We start from the raw sequence: 22689 nt of genomic DNA on the forward strand, positions 1-22689 counted from the left end.
TTTCAAGATTTTGTTTTAAATGTGCAGCAGCTCTAACGACTCTTACTAGATAACCCAATGAACCTTTATCTGTTTTAGTATAATTATCTAGCCTGTTCTAATGATGAGAACTTAAATCTCTTCCACCCTCAGGCAGGAAGATTTTCTCTTTTTTAATTTAAATTACATGTTTAGTGTCTTAATAGGAGATATTACCATTGATAAGAGTGGAAAGAAGAGGAGCACAGACTGTTTACCAGCTGCACAGCCTGAAGCTTGTGCTTGAATGATGGAAACCAACATGTCTTCCTGTTCTGCGTGTTGAATTTCCATTTTAAGACATTAAACACGTCCTTTGTGTCGCTGAAATAACTTTGCAGAGATAAAAACTCTGCTCCAAGCAACGCCTCGCTTAAGCTTTTCTTTGCAACTTCACCCCTTTCACTTTGATCAAGTGTAGGTTTGTTCTGCGGCTCATTCGCTCTTTAAACAACCTGCGGCGGACAGCTACTGATATATCTCTGAAGCTCTGAAACAAATTAGCCATTGTCCAGAGATGCCTCCTTCTCCACTGAGCCAAAATGCTCTGTGGAAAATAATGACTGCTGCAGCTTCTCTGTTTGTACCAAAGCTAATCTCCTGTCAGGTTATCTGTTAACTAGCAGATAGTTTTACAGAACTTGTGAAACGACAGCAGATTCGCTAAAGCTGTTTGAGCGGATTTTATGACTGGGAGTGTTTTTGGAAAGTGGATGGATAAGTTTAGGAAATGCCGACCCTCTTTCAGTCTAACTTTGGTTTCTGCCAGTTTTTTTTTATTCCACTTAATCAGTTCTTAAATCATGAATACATTCCCCATCTTATAGCCTTTGTACATGTTTCCAGGCCTACATCCCCTACCGTGACAGCAAGATGACCCGTATCCTGCAGGACTCGCTGGGTGGTAACTGTCGAACCACCATTGTGATCTGCTGCTCACCTTCCTCCTATAACGAGGCTGAAACCAAATCCACCCTGATGTTCGGACAAAGGTGAGATAGAACAATAACTTGAACAGCTTTGTTTGGCCTAAAGTTTCTTTAAACGGCTTGTTTAGAAGACCTAAAGCTTCAAATTAACATTCTGTACAAGTCTGAAGAAAGAAGCACACTGTGGTGTAAACTGCAGTGATTCAAATGTTTTATTACTTTAGATGGAATGGATGCAGAAACAGAACAATACAACTCTGATTAAAGTGTTGCATTCAAGTACCTTTCTTATTCAGCAACTGCAACTAACTAGCAGTCCTGCTGTTAATTCTTTGGAAAGCACTTATTTTTCTCTAAAGGTTCCTATGGGGCGGGGTCCTTAGTTCTTGGTCCTCTCCGTTTGCTCTGTTGGCTTCAGCCAACCCCCGCCTGTTTTCGATACGATTTAGTTCTCCAAGCTGAGATGGCCATGGGAGAAGATTTATCTCTGTTTTGATTTGGCCGTACATTTTAAATCGTTAATCGTTAATTTATGCAGGCCAATTAGTTATACGTCAGCTTGTACGGTCAATCATATATCAACGGTCATGTGTCAATCAAATTTTGTCAGTCATAGCATCTTGATACATATGTCGCAGCTAATATATGGTCTATATATGCAAATAATTTCCTTTCCCGTTGAGTTCCGTCCCAGTGTTCACGGGGATGGACGTCTGTGTCTTCAGCAGGCGTAGAGCTAACAGAACTGGCAGCGTTGCGAGGCGAGGGCTCAAACATGTACGGCTGTAAGCCTTCTACACCAAACCAAGCTCTTACCTCTAAATAAAAATGTATGATGGAGGAGACTCATCCACGACCTCCGACACTAAACTCTCCTCCTCTTGCATGTTTCCGCTCTCCATAGCGTTCATTGACAGTGTCGTTTCTAAGTCACCAATTGATACTTGGTCCCAATGGAATTTCCCATTGGGAACCTACTAGCACTAAGTTGCTAACTGGTTAGCAAGATGCTTCAGAAAAAACGTCCACAATCAAACATGCTTGCGAACCTTCCACCACAACAATCCCGCCTTCTTGATAAACGACCAATCACATTCACTTTATCCACTTTTGTAAAGTCGTGCACCACTCTGGAGAATTCAGAGATGCAACGGTTGGAACAGCCGCTTCCCGACGACTTTAAGGCTTTGGGTTGGATGCTTCTTTATTTCTGTCTGGAACTAGAAGATGTTTTTCCTTACCTTTCCTTACATTCATTCATTCTTTCTCATTTCTTTCTTCAACATCCAGAGCGAAGACCATTAAGAACACGGTGACGGTGAACATCGAGCTGACAGCAGAACAGTGGAAGCAGAAATATGAGAGGGAGAAGGAGAAGAACAAAACCCTGAGGAACACCGTCACCTGGCTGGAGAACGAACTGAACCGCTGGAGAAACGGTGAGGAAGGAAGCCCCTCTGGGTCGTGGACTCGGGCCTAAATGCTACGTATCCAGGCCTCTTAAATCAGCATTCTCTTTCACCCAATGCCAGGAGAGAGCGTGCCTGTGGAGGAGCAGTTCGACAAAGAGAAGGCCAACGCTGAGGTGTTGGCCCTGGATAACATCATCAATGAGAAGTCTGCCTCCACGCCCAACGTCCCCGGTGTCCGTCTGACGGACGTAGAGAAGGACAAGTGTGAGGCTGAGCTGACCAAGCTTTACAAACAGCTGGATGATAAGGTGACGTAGAGCAGACTGAAGGACAAAAGGCAACAATTCTATAGATCTGTGTTCATGTTCTATAGAAGAAGTGCTTCAGTAAAGCCTGTTTAGGTCTGAAGGAAATGGGGGGTTCATTTGGTTAAGTGGTTCATTGGCAGCATCACACATCTTTCTGGAATCTTCAGCCGATCTGTCTGGATAATGTGTTAAATAGAGAAAATAGGTTTAAATAAATTAAATAAAATGCATCACCTCATCAGAAACTCAGTAAATTAACATGTCAGAAAGTCTCTGGAAATGTTTAGGCTCCTTTTTCTTCAGCAGCTCTGAAACCAATCCTGGACTAAGGGTGGGGGGGGGACTTCCCCTCCCCTCACTATCTGCTGCAGGGCCCTTTACTGAATCAGAAGAACAGTGCTTTAACTTCAATGTTAAAGTTAAAATTGTTACTTTTTCTACATCCAAAAGGTTCTTTGGAATTCATCTAAGCAGATTTTATTCATTAAAATCTTCACCTCAGCAACTCAGGAGGAATAAAGTCATATTTATGCTTTCAGGCATAAACTGTAAACACACCCTAAAGCATAATACTTCACATTCAACAAGAATTGCCTTAAGAATTTCTTTGTCTGTGATGCCTATTTTGAGTTGAATGTTTGCTAATGCTAACCCTTCTTCCAGTTCCTTTTAAACTATACAGGCTTTAATCCAAAACACAATAAGGTTAAAGATGGAGTCAATATGCATATGAATCTAATGCAAAAAGATATTTATGTACATAGAATCATTACACACAGAGCTGTTATGTAACTTGTATGATGACTGCGGCATTCAGCTAATGGGAGCCGGCCTCTGAGAAGGTATAAATATTATTTGGACCAATAAAAGGGAGATATTAATACAAAGCCATTTATGTAATCGCTGAACTAATCATGTTGAAATGATTGCTTGATTTATCAATAAATGTTATTTATTGATATCATTCACAAAAAGGACATTTGTAAGGAAGCCGCTCAATCATAGTACTTTGTTCAAACACTGATTGAAAGTTAGAAGAAATGTGATCTTTAACAGGATTTTTTTTAGGTTTGCAGATGGAGAATGCTTTGAGTAGTTTTCACTTTCTTTAGCATTTTAATAAACATTCATATTTACATTTTGAATGGTTAAATTATACAGAGGGTATTAAATGAGGTTAATTTTGCTCAAATGTGGAAGACGGACAGTGTTGCTCTGTGTTTGGAGATGGTTATCTCATCCTTTAATTAATAATTTAGCTTTATGTCTTACGTTTTATAGGATGAAGAGATCAACCAGCAGAGCCAGTTGGTTGAGAAGCTGAAGCAGCAGATGCTCGACCAGGAGGAGGTGAGTTCTAGAGGCAGAGGGGGGATCATGATCGCTGTAGTTTTACGACATTCATTGGAAATGGTCACAGCTGTTTTTGCTTTAAGTTGGTTTATTTATTTCAATCAAACACTATTTTTCTGACCTGTAAGAAAACAGAAATGTTTATTAAACCAAACTGTAGCCAAGGTTTTTTTTTCTGAATTTGAAAATTTGAGAAAGAAAGTAAAATGTGCAAGTAAGTGAAAAAAAAAACCTAACTGTTCATGCTGCCTTGTTCAGCTGCTGGCTTCGTCCCGGAGGGATCATGAGAACCTGCAGGCAGAGCTGAACCGCCTTCAGACGGAGAACGAGGCCTCCAAGGAGGAGGTGAAGGAAGTGCTGCAGGCCCTGGAGGAGCTGGCTGTCAACTACGACCAGAAGAGCCAGGAGGTGGAGGATAAGACCAAGGAGTTCGAAACCATTAGCGATGAGCTCAGTCAGAAATCTGTAAGATTTCAGTTTTTTTTTTATGGATTATAGTTTAGCTGCAATAAACCAAAAGAGTGAAGTCAGTTCCTTTTGGGAAGAAAAAAAAGTAGTTCTTCGATTTTAACCAAACTGAATCATTTGTTAGCAGGTGCTTTAAAAGTTTTCATTTCCAGGATGTGTATCTTTATGATCTTATCCGCTTTATTCTTCTCTTGCTGCTGGTTTCTGTGTAACATTGCGAGATAATTTACAATTAAAAAATGTTAAAAAGTAGTTTTTTTGTTTCAGTAACATTTAGGGAAGATAAAGAAATGTCCAACTGATATTTTTCATGATATTTTAGTCACAATCTGGGGTTTCTTTGCAGTCCATCTTGTCCTCTCTGGACTCTGAGCTCCAGAAGCTGAAGGAAATGTCCAACCACCAGAAGAAGAGGGTGACGGAGATGATGTCATCGCTGCTCAAAGACTTGGCTGAAATCGGCATTGCTGTGGGCAGCAATGACATAAAGGTAGCCGGATTCATGTTTGACTTTATTTCTATTTCTTAGCATAAGATGGTTTTTAATCTCCTTCTGCGTGTTGCAGCAACATGAGAGCGGCAGCGGTCTGATAGACGAGGAGTTCACAGTGGCCCGTCTCTACATCAGCAAACTGAAATCCGAGGTGAAGACGATGGTGAAGCGCTGCAAGCAGCTGGAGGGCGTTCAGTCTGAAAGCAACAAGAAGATGGACGAGAATGAGAAAGAACTGGCTGCCTGTCAGCTGCGCATCTCCCAGGTATTTAAAACTCACCACAACATCCTTACTGATTTCTGGATGTTGGTGTCAATCAGTCTTCCTTTAGCTTCTTGAACATAGCCTGAAAATGTGGATTTTTTTTTGTGTTCATTTGCAGCATGAGGCTAAAATCAAGTCCCTGACTGAGTACCTTCAGAATGTGGAGCATAAGAAAAGGCAGCTGGAGGAGAACGTGGACTCGCTGAACGAGGAGCTCGTCAAGCTCAGTGCTCAGGGTACGTTTTTAGCTAAGAACAAGGTTCAAATGCCTTTAGAATCATCTGTGTGTTTTTCCATTTAACCAGTTGGTCCAGAGCCCAGAACTGTTTATTTCACTGCCTCAGAGCAGGTTTTGCAGACTGATCTAGTGTCGAACCTGCTTATTAGAATAGACGAAGTGAAATAGAAACCAAACTCTGGTGACGCAGAATGTGATTTTTAGCGGTGTCTAAAACTAAGTGCTAATGCAGTTTGGTGGCATTTTTGTGGGTGTTCCCAGTTTGTTTGCCAACTTTTCCTCATAAAACTCTTCTCTTATAATTCCACCTATTTATTGACATGCAACAATCCCTTCTACAGTATAATACCGCCATCCTTGTGCTTTAAAGTTGGTATTCTTGCACCGAAAGGTCCATACGGGCAAACATTTTACTTTTATCTCCGTAAAACAGGAAATGTGTTTGTCCTTTAGTGCATTTACCATTTTGCACTTTATGCTGACTATAGAATGATGGTTTCTACCTCTTTGAGTGGTCTGTCAGTCACTGATGGTACAGGAACTCTTGGAGCAGAGTCCAGGCAACATCTTCACAATATCTTTTTTTTTTTCTCTTTGGTTAATAAACTCAGTTTGCAGTAAAACATGAACACATCTCCCTCATTAAAACTTTGATGACTGGACGTTTCCTTAATGTTTATACCTGCATATAATGGTTGGAACAGATGAGTGCTGCACCTTCTGGCATCTGGGAATTGCTTCCATAATGTTTAACCAGGAAGAGGTGTCACTGAGGTGTTTCCAGAGGCTGAGGCCTCATTATCAAAGCCTCTTAAAATAATCAGAATACTTAAAAATAGGAAATGGGGAAAGGTTGGTCTGTAAATTAATAAAGAATTTGGCTTTTTTGTAATCTGTGTGTGTAGACACTATGTTTAATCTGAATAAGATTATAGAGCAGAATACAACACGTCTGGACGTTGCGTAATATTCCAAATAAAAGTTAAAAAACAATCCATTGGACTTTGTTTCCAAGTTTGAAGACGTTTCACTTCCCATCCAGGAAGATTTTTCAATTCAAAATGTCAGGAATAGCGTTGAGTTTGAGGTTTTATAGTCAGTAATGCAATTGTATAATATTGCACTGGTTGAGTTTATTTGTTGTTCTTCTCAGTGTGGATGCTAGAAAGTGCTGAAATTAACAAAATTTAGAATAGGTTCTCCTAATGTGATTTATTAGAATTTTTTTTTGCTGGTTGGCTGATTAAGAAAGTTTATAGACCCTAATGTGAAATTGATTCCTTAATGAGAGGCATGTTAGGTTTTTGTTGTTCTTAGAACAGCTTTAAAAAACTGTTAAGTCATAAAATCTTAAGGTGTTTCAATATGAGGGATTGTTTCAGTACGTTTTTAACTTATGGGAAATCTTTTTTTTTTTTTTTTTTTTTTTTTTTTTTACAGAGAAAGTTCATGCTATGGAGAAGGAAAATGAGATTCAGACTGCCAATGAAGTGAAGGTAAGTCTAGAGTAAATGGCAGTATTTTGGAAACCAGAGCTAGGTCTGCCTCTGGAAGTTTTGTGCGATGCTTTAAACGGTCTTTATTTTCCTATTTAGGAGGCAGTGGAGAAGCAGATCCACTCCCACCGCGAAGCCCACCAGAAACAGATCAGCAGCCTGAGAGATGAGCTGGACAACAAGGAGAAACTCATCACTGAGCTGCAGGAGTAAGACTCCAGAAATATAGCAATCAGTGCCGCTTTGCTGCTAACAGTTTAGAGAACGATTGTATTTACTGATCATGGCATTGAGGGACTGATGAGTTGCTGCATCTTCATCAACCTTCATGTTCTGTCACGGATGGTTCTAATCATAGCTGTGTTGTTTCTTCCAGCCTGAACCAGAAGATCATGCTGGAGCAGGAGAGGCTCCGGGTGGAGCACGAGAAGCTGAAGTCCACCGATCAGGAGAAGAGCCGCAAGCTGCACGAGCTCACGTAGGTTCCAGGGCTGCACGCATTTACAATAGGAAGTCCTGCTTTGCTGCAAACTGATGTAGAGATGGATCAATTTCTAATTCTTTACACGAGTCCTGATGTTTGACACCTGGTAGAGTTTCTAATCAATCTTTTGGTGTTCAGGGTGATGCAGGACAGAAGGGAGCAGGCCAGGCAGGACCTGAAGGGGCTCGAAGAGACAGTGGTGAGTTCACTGGATCCTAAACCACAGGGTTAGAGAATATTATGTTAATTTGGATTCAATTCCCAACTTTACTCTGATTATTTCTTTGCAGGCCAAAGAGCTGCAGACTCTCCACAACCTGAGGAAACTCTTTGTTCAAGATTTGGCCACCAGAGTGAAAAAGGTGACAGGTTGCTTTTTGCCTTTCTTTGCGGCGCTGGTTGATTTTATTTTTACTTATAAGTTGTTCTTTTTTTTTTCTTCTTCAGAGTGCTGAGATGGACTCTGATGACACAGGAGGCAGCGCCGCACAGAAACAGAAAATCTCCTTTCTTGAGAACAATCTGGAGCAGCTCACCAAGGTTCACAAACAGGTGGGAGCTTCACTTCCAGGACCAAACTGCAAAAAATTTAAATCTAAATTAGTCACTTTTTTCTTAAAATAAGTGCATTTTTTCTTGAATTGAGGTAAGTGAGACACTTTGCCGATGGAACAAGACAATTAACATTTAAAATAAGATAAAAAAAACAATTGCATTGTCTTATTACAAGTCCATATTATCTAATTGTGTTATTTTAAGGGTAGAAATACTCATTCCATTGACAAATCATCTTATTTACCAAGTCAAATTAAGGCTAAATATACTTAATTTAAGATTTTTTTTTATACTTATTTCTAGCTAGTTTTTGCAGTGCAGATCCTTTTTAACATCCTAGTTGTCACGATGCTCGTTCTGTTTTATTAACTATTATATTTATCGATGTGATGTTTCCCTTTGATGCTCTTCTCTGTTTGATGAAGGGAACTATTTTAAATCCAGCACTTCGGTTTTCATCTCCCCAGCTGGTTCGTGATAATGCAGACCTGCGCTGTGAGCTTCCAAAACTGGAAAAACGTCTTCGTGCTACGGCTGAGCGGGTCAAGGCACTGGAATCTGCACTGAAGGAGGCCAAGGAGAACGCCGCCCGCGACCGCAAGCGCTACCAGCAGGAGGTGGACCGCATCAAGGAGGCCGTCAGGGCCAAGAACATGGCCCGGAGGGGACATTCGGCTCAGATTGGTTAGTAGGCGGAGGAGGAGGACAACTGATCTAATGGTTGCTTTTGAAGCAGCAATAAAATGCAAAATCTCTTCTCCCTTTCCTCTAGCCAAACCCATCCGACCTGGCCAGCCTCCAGTGGCGTCTCCAACCCACCCAAACATCAACCGCAGTGGAGGCGGCTTCTACCAGAACAGCCAGCCGGTTTCCATCAGGGGTGGAAGCAGCAAGCCTGACAAGATGTGAGTGGAGACGACGACTAATGTGCAGGAAAATGACGAGTTAGGACGTAAATCTTTACAATCTTTGTTAAATTTAGTCTGATAAACGTCGTCTAACCCTTGGCAGTCGAATGTATTACTGTAGCCTTAAAAATGTGTTAAATAAGTACTTTATTTTTGCATTTTCCAGATTACAATTACTTACATTGATGTACATTTCATTAGGATTTTATGTGGTCAATCAAAATAAAGATAACATCGGTGAATGTAAAAAAAATAAAAGGCAGAGCAGACAGATCAGAGACAGAGCTGTGGAGGAATTAAAAGCCAAACCAGCTCTCTATACCTCAGAGCTCTGATTAATTCAGCATCTGGAAATGGAAAGAGAATGGTACAATGGCAAAATCATCAGACATGGAAATCCACCTTAAACTAAGGTCAAAATCAGGATTAATCCACATGGTAGGCTGAAAGACGGATGTAGGGGAGCCCAGTGAGAGAACACCACAAACCTGGTCAGTCCGGACTGAAACCAAACTTTGACCAGCATGTAATATCATATTGTCTTTGCGTCGCCGTATTGGGATGCCTTAATTCAACAGGGTACAGGAAGATAAGACACGCCTTTTTTGGCACTCAGTGTGGAAATGCAAGCGTGACAGTGGCACAAATGACTTCTGAAGAAGACTTTATAAGTAAAGAATTAAAAAAAATAAAGTTAGGCTTTACAGCAGAAGGATAAAAGATGGATATTTGTTTCATGCTTTTCATGGATGTTGCAATTTTATTTAGATTTTTCTTTCCACTAACCACAAGCCTGAAGTTGTTTAACTTTAGTGTCAAATTTTTTCATGACATTAAAAGCCTGCATCTGTGTGTTAGATCCTACTCTATCTCGTCTGTGGTGGAAAACCCATTTTAGGTCGATTACTGCCCCCTAAAGGCCAGGGTGAGAGAGTCAGTGTCTTAAGTGCTGGTTGTCCTCCAGCAGCAGTGTGTCGCAGTTAGTTTCTCGCAGATATTTTTTATTTATGCCCAATATGTTATTCCACGCCACAACGCACGGAAATCACAAACTAGCTGTGGGTCTAGACACGGCCGAGGCGCTGGGGAAGTGGGGTCAAGTTTGTACGACAACGGAGGGACATGAGGGCGAAAATCAGCGGGGATCCAGGTGGAAAAATTGTCCTAGCATTCTCACGCACCTCGCTCTTCTACCTGATCCATCTTCCCGAGTCGTTTTCCACAATGGCGGTCATACAAACAAAACAAGCCAGTAAGGTACCAAACAGGAAATATGCATAATGTAGAGCAGTTTTAGATTTGACCAATCAGAGGCCTCCTGTCTGCATTCACCTACAATTGGGGAGAGGTGCAGCAGAGTTTCTGCGGAACGGGGGGGGGAGCATATCTGAGTTTACTGCGACACGCGAAGATGACCTGCTTTCTGAGTATAAATCAGCCTTTACTCTTGTCAAAATTGAGTCCCTCTCATGTGAAAATTGTGTTTTGTCTAATGAATTGCTCAGGCCTGTCAAAGTGCAGCCCTAAATCAGGTGTTCAGATGTTCTCCATCCAGTCTGGCTAAGCTTCAGCTAATAATCATTACCTCCAGCCTGTATTAGTGCAGAGTTTGCAGAGACATGCGAATTATTGATGCAGAAGAGATGCATGCAACATAACCGAATGCCTGTGCATGTTCTCCTTCATATTTTAATGTATGAATTAAGGGGAGATTAGACGTCTGCAACCGCACACATCAAAGGTCTGGTCCTGAACCAGTTTTGCTGGTATGCTTCTGCACCCTCGGTCTGGAATTTCTAGGGACGCACAGCAGTTACCCACCAAAGCGCAAGGGGGGAGCCTATTCGATAACTTGAGCGACTTCGGCGGGATTGTTTATCTTCCAAAACAACAATGGCGCGTCTGCAAGATGTCACGGAGATGGATCTAGAGTACATAGACATCGAAGGGGATATATTTATATAATGTGTCTGAGGCATCGTACAAATGGTTGTACTTCCGAACCTCCTCGATTAACCTTTCGTCATAGTTGTCTATTGTAGTTGTTCCTCGGTTTTCAAAAATGGCGCGTCCCTGCTCTGAATCGAGAAGGACAAACTACCAGACAGCCGAAAAGGCATATCAAGGACCAATCACAGCTGCTTTTTGTCTGCACACTTCTGCTTGAGGTCTGCATGAGTTTGCAACTGTCCGACGCATAGTCAGGATTTTTTTGAGAGACAGATTTGACGGTTGCAGAGGCAGTGCGTCAAAAGCATAAATTGGCCTTTACCCCACTAGAAACGTTGAAGCTTTTGTTAACAGAAAGACAGTGTGAAAAGGTCCATAGGTGTTTAAAACTTTTCATTAGATTTGACTTAAAGATTCTCATTTCATCTTGATTGACTTAATAGTTTTGATTCGTTCACTTTGATGTATTCTTGACAGCTTTGTGTTGTTGTTTTTTCCTACTCTACAGCTGAGGAGCAGCAGAACAGAAGAATAGCACCACAGAGGAAGCCACCGTCACCCACCTGCCCACCCAGACAACCTGTCATTCCATTACAGCAAACAGGCTCCATGGAGCCATGAAGGAGTTTTGGATTTATAAATATATATATATAAATATTCCCCGGCCTGTACAGCTCCCAACCCCCTTTCCCTTCCAAACACCTCCACCAACCTTCCCACCCCTTTCCTTCAGTTCTCACTATGAAATATCTCTGTTTCTCTTAGGGGATATAATATAAAAAAAAGAAAGAAAAAGAGCAATTTTACTTTACATAAAGCAGGATGATGATATTATTCAGCAAACCAAACGCAGTCTCGAGCGCAGCCTTTCTTGCGAGCGAACCCAGTGCACGATCTCGAATGTTTAAGCTTCGGTTTCATCTTTGTTTTGCACAGCCTGTCATCAGCCGTCGTCTTTGTGCGAGTAGTTCTGCACTGTGCCAAGCTGAATGTAAACGGTAGCAAGAAAACAAAACGCCTAAAACGGGGGAAGGGGAAAAAAAGACAAAAAAAAAAAGAGGAGCTTGACCTTCTAGGCTAACTTCTGTACATTTTCATTCTTAATATCAAAACGTCAGATCTCTCTGTATAGATTTTCCATGCTTCATAAAGGAGGATTTAGCATCCAGTCAAAGGTGTCCCGTGCTCTCCTCTTGTACAGATGTAAAATCAGCACTGCTGCACGTTTCCCACGGGTTGGAGAGAAAGCTGCAAGGAGGCGTCTCGCAAAGGAAGAATCTGAAAAATAATTTAAGAAAAAAAGCAAAGCCGTGCAACAGCTGTACTGTAGATGTATTTAACGAAATACCTGTGGAGGCCAATTGTTTTTATCATTAAGTTAAATTAAAACTATACTTGTTATCTATGGCTTCGTTGGAAGGATATGAATAATGTAGAGAGATGAAGGGCGGGGGAGGGGTTAGAATGATGCCGTTAACACAAACTTCCACCTTTTAGCCCACACTAAGTTGTTAAATGTAATGTTTTTAACGCACCTAAGTGGGTAATGTCGCTGTTATAGACTATTTATAAATCTCAGCACATAAACTGCAGCTGATTAGACGGAGTCGCCATCTTCGTCCTGTTCTAGCCGGGTGCCCACATGTATCCAGGAGCTCTGATCCAACGTCATGATTTCTTTACAAGGGTGCCTCGCTTCTACATTCATCTTCCTCCTTTTTTTTTGTTTTTTTTTCTTAGATGTAAGACCTAAGCTGGGTTTTATGTGTTTTTGTTCAGTAGACGGTGTAGATGTTTGATAGAAAGTTGAAAAAGAGGGGGAGGTGCGTATCAGTAGATGGATCGGACCCTCGCTGCTGATCAGCCAGTCAGGGAAAGCAGGGTCCAAATAAAGAAAACCCCACATATTGCACAATAATCTTTGATCATCTTGTGGAAGAAAGGGTTTATTTAAGTAAATCTAACCAGCGGGTGTAGGATTTCTTTAGTGTTTTGTTGTTATCTAATTTTTTATTTGGTTCCTATTACATCTTTTATTTTGTTTGTTTGTTTTTTTTTTTATCATGAAAAGCCCCAGTGCATTGGCAGGACAGCTGATGGGGACTGTAACCCCGGCATAAGAACACTAACACCTTGCATAAGTGCAATATACTGTAAGATACACTGTATGTCGGTCAGTTAGTATTTGCTGCGGTGATCCAGCCACACCTCTTTTTGTTACTCATTGAAGGCCTCTTTCATCACTGGAAACCTGAATCATAAAACGGCTTCTTTGTGCTCAACATAAACGCTGAAGAGAAAAAAAAAAAAAAACGATCCTTTTCAGCTTAATCATGGAAACAGATTAAAGAGGCCTCAATGGAGCAGAGCACTCTGGAACCAGGATGGGATTTCTCTCGAAGGTGTCGCGTTCAGACAGGAAAGTCGGGTTTTTTCCAGAACTTTTTCACACTTCAAAAGGAAAAAAACAAAAACTGAAACACTCCATATGTGGCTGTTTTTAGATTGAAGGTATAAAGAAGTTTCCAAAGCCCTGTGAGTAATTTAAATGTTTTACAACCTGCAGAGAGGATTATCTCCCCCCGTGTCTACGACAGGACTGCGCTTGTCTTATCTAGACGTCTGTGATAATAATTGAAATGTTAATTCTGAGATCCTTCTTCCACCAAAAAAAATAAACTGGATTTGAAATGGGTTCCAGAAAAGTACTTGTTTAGCGAAATTGAGTTTTTGCATCGATTCTAAATTCAAACAAAAGTGTAGCCTTTTTTTATTACTGTGTAATAGTTGGTCGATTTTTAAAGGACAGTTTTTGTTTTGTTTTTGGTTTGTTTTTGTTTTTTTGGGGGGTGGGGGGGGGGATCTGTCAGTGGACTTGGTACTGGATCATTCCTGGAGAACTGAGGCACAAGTAAAAGCAGGGCTCTGATATGGACAGAGACGGGAAGTAAAATGAGATCACAGTTTTGGATTGACTGCATGATGTAAATGTATGTGTGATTAAATAATTATGAGAAAATATGTCCCCCCTTTTTCCTGTCTGGTTATTTCAGTCTTTTCTTTAGCTGTTTGATTTATAAATTTGCTCTATTTCCAACTATTATTTTTACTGGATTAATTAAACCTGCCGTATGGAACTTTTTTAAGGCTACGCCATAATGCCAACACCAGAGCGATTGACAGTGGGGTTTTTATTTTAAAGATAGGAAAATCGAAGAAGTCATTCACTGAATTTGGATTTACATGCTTCCTGCACTTTTATAGCTGGATCTTTAACCGCTATATTGTATTAATATTTAAAACGGTAACATTTCCTCAAAGTTTTAATCATCCCACTGCCAATTTTAAGTAAAAAGAAAAAAGCCAGTTTGCATTTCATCTGCCCACATCATGATGCTACTTCCACCATGCTTAACAGTTCAACATATAGTCTTAATGAGGTTAAGGAGCTCAGTAGAGTCGTTGCTTCTCCACGTCGAAAGGAGCCAGCTGAGGAGGCTCGGGTATCTGTTTCGGATGCCTCCTGGTCGCCTCGCTTGGGAGGTTGTTTCAGGCTTTGTTGGAAGTCCCAGGACACACTGGAGGGACTATGTCTCTGAGCTGACCTGGTGTCGCCTCGGGGTCCCCCCAGAGCAGCTGGAGGAACCGTGTGTGGATCAGAAAGTCTCAGCACCTCTGCTTAGACTGCTGCATCCACGACCCGGATAAGGGGAAGAAGATGGATGGATGTCTTTCCAACCGGACATATTAGTTCAGATGAATAAGGTTTAATAATAGGACATGTATGTCAGTAGAGTAGAATAGAAAATCCCTTTATTGTTCCACAGTGGGGAAATTGTGGTGTTTACAGCTGCAGAAAGATGATAGAAAAAATTGGACCTTAGAAAAATGTAAAAGATAAACAACAAAATACTGTACTGTTAAGTGTTTTAACAATATTAAAAACCACCTGGAGAAAGAATAGCCATTATACAGCTATGGACATTTTTACAGTAATAGATATTTAAAAAATAGCAACATCAGAGATGTACAAAATGACAGAAGCATGATATTTAGCTGACTAAGGTAGAAACTGTAAAGTCAGCATGAATGTAAAAACGTATTGAGGTAGTTGGGAACAGTGGTGGCAGTGGCGGTTCTAGACCAAATGTACCAGGGCGCTCAGGAGGGGTTTTCATGAAACAAAAAAACAGGCCAAGGGAGCTGCAGCAAGTTAAATTTCCATTCAATTAGTTGAAATCAGCTGAAAATATTTATTTTTGGCTTGAAAATATAAATCCCGTAGCTATATAGATATCTAAAAGATCATATAAAGCTATTTTTTGGAATATTAGGTCAATATACATTCAGAATTTAGGAGTTTTACATATTTTTAACTTCATTTAAGTTAAAATTACAGTTTTCTATGAAATCAGGATAAAAAAATCAAATAAATTCAGCTGTAAAAATGAAAGTATTTTTTAATAAAAAAAAAAAAAACATTTAGCAGATGAAAACTGGGATCCTATCTTAAAGGAATAGTACACCCAAAACATGATTAGCCTTCATTTTCTACTCACCCCCATGCTGAACAACACTCTGGAGTACTTTTTTGATATCTCAAAAGCATCTGGAGATCTGGGAGGCTTCTTGCTGTCTGCTGACATTCAAATAATGGAGGTCTATGGCGCCCGAGGCAGAAAGGTCCATAAAAGTCCACAAAAACGTGTCAATATTCCTCCATACTGCTCGTCCAATGTAATCCAAGTGTCCTGAGTGGGTAGCGTCCATAATTTACTCGAAACGAAGTCATTTAGAACGTTTTAGAGCATAAACAGTAGTGTATAGGATTTCCTGAAAGCGCGCACATGCGCGTTCACGGCGCTACGGAAGCCGGAAGCCGACTTTGAGGCAGATGGGCTACAGCAGCAGAAGACCACACCGGGTGCCACTCCTTTCATCTAAGAACAGGAAACTGAGGCTACAATTTGCACAAGCTCATCGAAATTGGACAATAGAAGATTGGAAAAACGTTGCCTGGTCTGATGAGTCTCGATTTCTGCTGCGACATTCGGATGGTAGGGTCAGAATTTGGCGTCTACAACATGAAAGCATGGATCCATCCTGCCTTGTATCAATGGTTCAGGCTGGTGGTGGTGGTGTCATGGTGTGGGGAATATTTTCTTGGCACTCTTTGGGCCCCTTGGTACCAATTGAGCATCGTTGCAACGCCACAGCCTACCTGAGTATTGTTGCTGACCATGTCCATCCCTTTATGACCACAATGTACCCAACTTCTGATGGCTACTTTCAGCAGGATAATGTGCCGTGTCATAAAGCTGGAATCTGGTTTCTTGAACATGACAATGAGTTCACTGTACTCAAATGGCCTCCACAGTCACCAGATCTCAATCCAATAGAGCATCTTTGGGATGTGGTGGAACGGGAGATTCACATCATGGATGTGCAGCCGACAAATCTGCGGCAACTGTGTGATGCCATCATGTCAATATGGACCAAACTCCCTGAGGAATGCTTCCAGCACCTTGTTGAATCTATGCCACGAAGAATTGAGGCAGTTCTGAAGGCAAAAGGGGGTCCAACCCGTTACTAGCATGGGGTACCTAATAAAGTGGCCAGGGAGTGTATACTGTATACTGATGATAAAAATATGGGCTTTCTGTATGGAAGAGAAAGCCAAGCACCTGTAGTTGTTTGTGAGAGTGCACTACTGCATGTAAAGTTTATCCAAAGGAAAAATCCTCAATAGTGGTTGTGAAGGGACAAAGACGTCTCAAAGTGAGGCCATTTAGGCCCAGTGTCTCCCTCATTAAAGTATGAATTATGAACACTGAAGAGATGTTGTTCTAAGTTCTTCTTTGACCTTTTTCTTGTATCATTCGTGTGCAGATGGAGTGATTTTGGCAGAGCAGGCACTCCTTAAAAGATTCCCCAATCAAAGATTGCTTTGTATCCAGAGAGATTAGTTTCAGTGACTCTAATTGAGCAAAAACAACTAAAAATTTGGTTGAAAGCAAATATATAAAATAAGAAGCAGATAAAGATTGACCATGATGTTTGTGTCAGGGTTTGTGATTTTTTAGTTAAAGACGGAGATGTTAAATTAAAATTGACTGTTTAAGGACACAATAAAAACCACTGCTTTAAATCTCTGCTAAATCCTTTCATCTTACTATCCTTTACCTTCTTAGACCGTCCATTAAAGGAGCTCTGTGAGATCAGAACATGTTGGGATATTGTTTTATAACCTCACTCTGCTCTACATTTTTCCATAACTTCACCTTTCTTCTATGGTTGTTGGTTTATGATGCTGTTTTTTCTCCAATGTTTTCTCTACCAGAACAGGACATATTTAATCCTTTATAATAAAGTGATGGTGCCTTTTACAGCAGTAGGTATTATTTACACAAAAAAGAATAGACTGATGTTGATCATTATAAAGTTCAAAGGCTGATGGGCTGGGTTTAGTCCTGTATAAAGGAGGTATCAGTCAGTGAGTGAAGGGCGCTCCCAGAACATCTCACTCCGCTTACAAACTTAGTCCTCACGTAGTGCATAAAAGGACAGCTGGATCTACATACTAATTAGGAATATTTTGATATGATTTGTCAGCTAGTGTATTTTTATTTTGCATTACTTAAGTAAAGGAGACTGAACATGGATGCACACCATACTATTAGGGCAGAGGTCACGGATTAGCAGACTGGGTCTGGCTAACCCGGACCCAACCTGATTTAAAACATTTATAAATTACTGCATTGATGCCCGACAGCAGTGTCTAATTTCACTTGCGCCGCTTCTACTGTTTGTATGGTAAAGCCCTCCAGAGCTTATGGGGCCAGGCTGCAAGTGATACAAATTAGCCAAGGAGCTGCTGTCAGTCTGGGTTGCTGCTGCTGGAAACTTTTAGACACAGCAGCCAAACCTGTGGCAAGCCAGCGATGGGAAAGAAGGAGAAGACGATGAGAAAAAGATTCTCCACCATGACCATATTCAAAAATAAATGCTGATCCAGGCTCATAATGAGCACCTTGATCTGTGCTTGAGAATGGCTTTGTCTCCATTCAAACCCAGGTTTAGAGCCTTGCAGGGCAGCATAAAGCCCACTGCTCTCATTAAGCCCTAAAAAGAGAAAGTAATATAACAAATGGTCAGTTCAGGAGTTTTATAAAATATGGGAATCAGGAAATTGTCTATATACCAAACCGAATGATTGTTATTCTCTAAATAAAAAAACACATTAGATTTTATATATATATATATATATATATATATATATATATATATATATATATATATATATATATATATATATATATATATATATTTTTTTTTTTTTTTTACTTTTAAAAATTAATAACATGGGTGCATAAACACCTCATTTTATTTCAGTGTTAATTTCTTTTTAAAGTAACAGATTATAATTAAAAATGTCTCTGGACCTCTACTGGTTGTTGATTTTCTTCATTCAGACCCTCTTGATTTTTAATTAATTACCCCTGCATTGCAATGTTTTCTTTCCCTTAACCAATGCTTTGTGTTTGTCTACCACTTAAAATTTCACAGAAATATGTTGCAGCTTAGAATTTATACTCACCAAACACAATAAAGTTAAAGGGCAGTGGACATTTTTATAGGCGCTGTTGCTTTAGATGGGCCCTAAATAATATAACTGTGCACAGGGCCAAGTAAAGCCTTGGGGCGCCCTTGGTTGCGTCACTATCGAAACCTTTGGTATCAGTCAGTTGGATACGGAGTATTTGTGCTTCCACATTATTACCGCGAGGGGGCGCATATTCCCTGTATGCATCTTTAACACCTGAGGGGTTCGAACCATGTGCATTCCTTATGATGAAGAGGCCTCACTCTGGACATTTTTCTATAACAACTACCTAAGCTTATTCAAATAAAATTAAATAATAAGATTAAATGTTCGATTTATGTACTTTATCAACCAGCACAGAAATGTATGTATATTGGTAAAAAGCAAAAATAAGTAAAAGTTCTGTTCTCACTGATTTTTTTTTTTTGCAGTGAGATATCGCGTAAGGAGACGATCTTCGCTGAAAGGTAGTTGCCGAAGTTGTCAGGGGCAGGCAAGAGTCCACGGGAGCGAGAAGTGTTGTGGATTATCAACACACCCCGAGCAGGAAAGGACGTGGAAGAGGATACTGTCCGAGAAAAAGAAAAGAAAACAACAACTTTTCATCTGGACACAGCGGCAGCTCCAAGGACAAGACAGGTTAGCTGTGATTTAACTTCGCAGAGGAGCACCGGAGATTACCGTCCTCTCCCTGAGGGACTCACAGGCGGAGACACGTTCAGGTGCGGATCTTTGGCTGGGACTCTGGAATGCTTTAGCCACAAAGCTAATTAGCTAGGCTAATGTTAGCGACAGATTAAAACAGGACGGTTGACATTGGACAGGAAACTTTGTTGAAAAATATATAGATATGAACTACAATTAAAACTAAAGCTTTTACATTCATCCCTAAAGCAAAACTATGAATTTCGACAGCCTGTAAATAAACCAGAACAGAGCAGGAGCTGTTATTTTTATTAATTTAGTGTAATGATAATATTAACCCCTTAAAGCCTGACTTGATATACATGTACAAACAAAAATAAATTTTGTGCATTTTTCCCCCTTCAGTGAGATGCCATATTAAAATAAATAATGTTACTAAATACATAGAAATGAAGGTAAAGTATGTTTTGTAACAGCAGTTATAACTGCATAATAACATAAACTGTTACTAGCAAAAAACCTATAGTAGCTGTTTGCCTACACTGCAAAAAATGTTCTGAAAATGATTAAAATAAGTGTATTTACCCTTAATATGAGTAGGAAAATTAGATGATCTGACAATGGAATGAGGATTTTTACACTATAAGTAAGATAATTAGATATTATGCAATTGATATAAGAGACAGCAGTTGTTTTTTCTTATTTTAACTGTATATTGTCTTGTTCCAAAGTGTCTCACATATCTGCTCCATTCAAGAGAAAATGCTCTTATTTTAAGAAAACTTACTTAGATGTACATTTTTTGCAGTGTAATACAAGCGGTTTGTTGCTTATTAGCAACAACAGGCTTTAAAGGGTAAAATAAGATGATATTTATGAAAAACAGAATGGGTGTGTGCTTATTACTCTTTAGAAAACTGTCAAACGTGTAGAAACCAAACAGTTTTATGACAGCCGTGTTGTTCACACCCTTAAAATCTGCATTAAATAACTCCATGTCGTGCTGTTAAAAGCAAACATTGTATTTTTGCTTCTAAAGCTTCAGCGTGCAGCACAATAAATCTGACTCATTTGGTGTGTAAATGAATACTAGAGTTTATTTTTATCACCGATGTAGTTTATCCTCACAGTGACTCACTTTATTTAGATTCAAACTGTCAAGTCATTCATGTCACAACAGTGAAGCAGTAAACATAAATGATATAAATGAGATGGATTAACAGCTGGAACATGGAGGAACAGCTCAGAAGTCTTATGTACACATTATCTTTATATATCTTTATAGTTATGCCTGTTATATCAGCATCTCTTGGTATCAGCAGATGTTTGTCATTATTGGTCCCATAAGGAAAGCTGGTCCGCTATTATTAACCAGTGTCTATTTCTATTATTTGCAGTTGGTTTATGTGTTTTGGGAAGGGTGGCAGGGGTTGTCCATGTGGTATTTGTTTGGATATTCTACAGTAACAGTGATGCAGTGCAGGATTGTGGGATTATTTAACTGGAGTAGAGGAGATAAGCAATGTCAGACAAGTTTTTTGTTTGGTTATTAGTTTAATATTGTTGAAAGTTAAAAAAAGTTTGTATATTATCCTAAAAAAAATCTGCAATACACTGTAACCATAATAGTATGACAGTAAGGCAATCATACAAAGATGCATCAGTAAGCTTTAACCCTTTATAGGGCAAGTTAGCGTTTTTTGATCACAAACTGCCTTTGGCGCGTTCTTATGGCTTCCCAGGTTCCAGGCGGTTACATATAGCGCCGCCTTTATCTCTGTGGAAAGATAGGAGCCACGTTGGGGAAAAGAGGGGAGAAAAAAAAAGCATATTTCACACTTTATCCTTGACAGGATACAGTTTGAGTTATCAAAAAAACCTCAGCACAAGAAAAGCACATAAAAACACAACAGACATTTTAGCAGAGGTTCACATCTACTACTTTTTATAAACTATTTTGACTTGAACACATCGCAATTTATTTGTGTAAATCTTCTTTAATTACACACTAAAATATAAAAAAAATGCTTTAGGTTCTCCTTGTCAAACCTTTGCCTGATTTTCATGAAGATTCAAATATAATCGGCAACAAAATGACAAGAGGTTTTATTTCTGATGCATTTACTGAAAAGGAGGAAAAAACATTTTCATCATTTCATCAGCTGATCGATAGTCTGATTGATCAGAAGATTACTAAGTTATCTTTTTTCATATATTTGTTGTTAGTTCTAACCTTTATTTAAAGTTGACATTAATTACATAAATATATTTTAGTAAATCAGTAATTATTTGACCTTATTTAATACATAACTGAGCTCACAATGATACATTCCTATCAAACTATTCTAGAAAGTTCCCTTTTCTAACCCTTTTTTCTTACATGTGATCCAGTCCTATCTAATCCATATCAAACACTAAAAAGCAGAGCTAAACCAACAACCACTCAGCTGAATAATGAGGCTGATGTTTGCCTGTTTTCACATACAATGATGAGTTTTTCAGGGTTTTCAGTGGTTGGAAAAAAAGTATAAACCATCTGGTTTGAATATCCCATAATTGGCTGCTAAAATATTTATAAATGGTGTTTGGCTTCTAAAAAAAATACAGCAAATCACTTATCTTAAAACAAAAAGATGTTATAAATGATTTCCCCTTTTGAGTAATTGTTTATGGAAAGGACTGTGGGCATAAAACAAAATGAAGTCGGTTCTTGCCTTAAAACAGTCACACATTGGTGAGAAATGACTCATAGCAGCGAAGCAGCCGTTAGAATAACCTGAGGAGTAACCTATTCTCTACAACTAAGATTTATAAGACGGGGGTCAATGTGCTCTAGGATCTTTTTTCACTCTAACTTTAAATCTTAAACTCGGGGTAAAACAGCGTTCCCTGAGTTTAAGATTTAAAGTTACCTGAGGTATAATATGTTTTCCAGTTGGGATCTTTCTTTGGTTGAAGTAACAGCGCGTGGGCGGAGAAATGTGGGACGACCTGCTCTGACAGAGACCAGCTTGCCTCCTCCAGATCTGCCCTTTTTGTTTGTGCGCTGGCAGATTGTGTGATCCTGTTTCAGTGGGCTGCAGCTGACTGTGGTTCGCCAAAGTGTGACAGATTGTGGTTATAATCGTCCCAAAGAACCTCAGGGGACGAGGTCTCCTGGAAAGTCATGGTGGGACGCTCTAACTAGGGCAGCTTTTGCGTAAAGCAAACTGTTTGGGGCAACTTGGGCCTATATTTGGTGTGGGTTCTTGTGGAGGTCACAGTGGGACTACTTTACTGGCTCTGTTAAATCTTTATATTACTCATCATCCATCAGTTATCATCCATGAAGGATTCTGCTTTACCTGAGTTTTTTTTTAAATAAAATATTTAGGTTTTTGTTCCTTTCTTTCCATTAAGCAAAACCGAAACCCAAAGCTTCAAACCAACATGAATTAAATGCTTATTTTATGCATTTAAATGTATGTTAATGATGCTACAGGCTTTGGGAAAATAAAAGCCATCTTACTAAATGATCTGATGTGTATTGCCATAGATTAAAGGGGGAGTTTGGATCGCTCTTTA

General features: G+C 39.7%; 2 protein-coding genes across 10 annotated transcripts in view; both read left to right on the forward strand.

Moving 5' to 3' along the window:
• Positions 1 to 13898, forward strand: part of LOC119787129 (kinesin-1 heavy chain) — a 29463-nt gene extending 15565 nt beyond the window's left edge. Inside the window, exons 10-26 of the mRNA XM_038290769.1 lie at positions 865 to 1010; positions 2238 to 2386; positions 2480 to 2667; positions 3949 to 4017; positions 4279 to 4485; positions 4835 to 4978; positions 5055 to 5246; positions 5365 to 5482; positions 6925 to 6980; positions 7080 to 7189; positions 7357 to 7458; positions 7603 to 7663; positions 7755 to 7826; positions 7912 to 8016; positions 8487 to 8703; positions 8792 to 8924; positions 11386 to 13898. Of these exons, the coding sequence (XP_038146697.1) occupies positions 865 to 1010; positions 2238 to 2386; positions 2480 to 2667; positions 3949 to 4017; positions 4279 to 4485; positions 4835 to 4978; positions 5055 to 5246; positions 5365 to 5482; positions 6925 to 6980; positions 7080 to 7189; positions 7357 to 7458; positions 7603 to 7663; positions 7755 to 7826; positions 7912 to 8016; positions 8487 to 8703; positions 8792 to 8924; positions 11386 to 11389 (2073 nt within the window). The 3' untranslated portion in view covers positions 11390 to 13898. The remainder of the gene's footprint in view (positions 1 to 864; positions 1011 to 2237; positions 2387 to 2479; positions 2668 to 3948; positions 4018 to 4278; positions 4486 to 4834; positions 4979 to 5054; positions 5247 to 5364; positions 5483 to 6924; positions 6981 to 7079; positions 7190 to 7356; positions 7459 to 7602; positions 7664 to 7754; positions 7827 to 7911; positions 8017 to 8486; positions 8704 to 8791; positions 8925 to 11385) is intronic.
• A 5030-nt stretch (positions 13899 to 18928) lies between these two features.
• The window catches only part of LOC119787140 (rho GTPase-activating protein 12-like), a 99782-nt gene continuing 96021 nt past the window's right edge, over positions 18929 to 22689 (forward strand). For 2 of the 9 annotated variants that reach the window (XM_038290786.1, XM_038290789.1), the window contains exon 1: positions 18929 to 19202. The gene's annotated coding sequence lies outside the window, so the exon portion shown is untranslated. The remainder of the gene's footprint in view (positions 19203 to 22689) is intronic. The other 7 variants (XM_038290788.1, XM_038290792.1, XM_038290793.1 and 4 more) reach the window with 5 other exon arrangements.

Source organism: Cyprinodon tularosa, unplaced genomic scaffold, assembly GCF_016077235.1.
Source record: "Cyprinodon tularosa strain WSP-4 unplaced genomic scaffold, ASM1607723v1 ctg289, whole genome shotgun sequence".
NCBI lineage: Eukaryota > Metazoa > Chordata > Actinopteri > Cyprinodontiformes > Cyprinodontidae > Cyprinodon > Cyprinodon tularosa.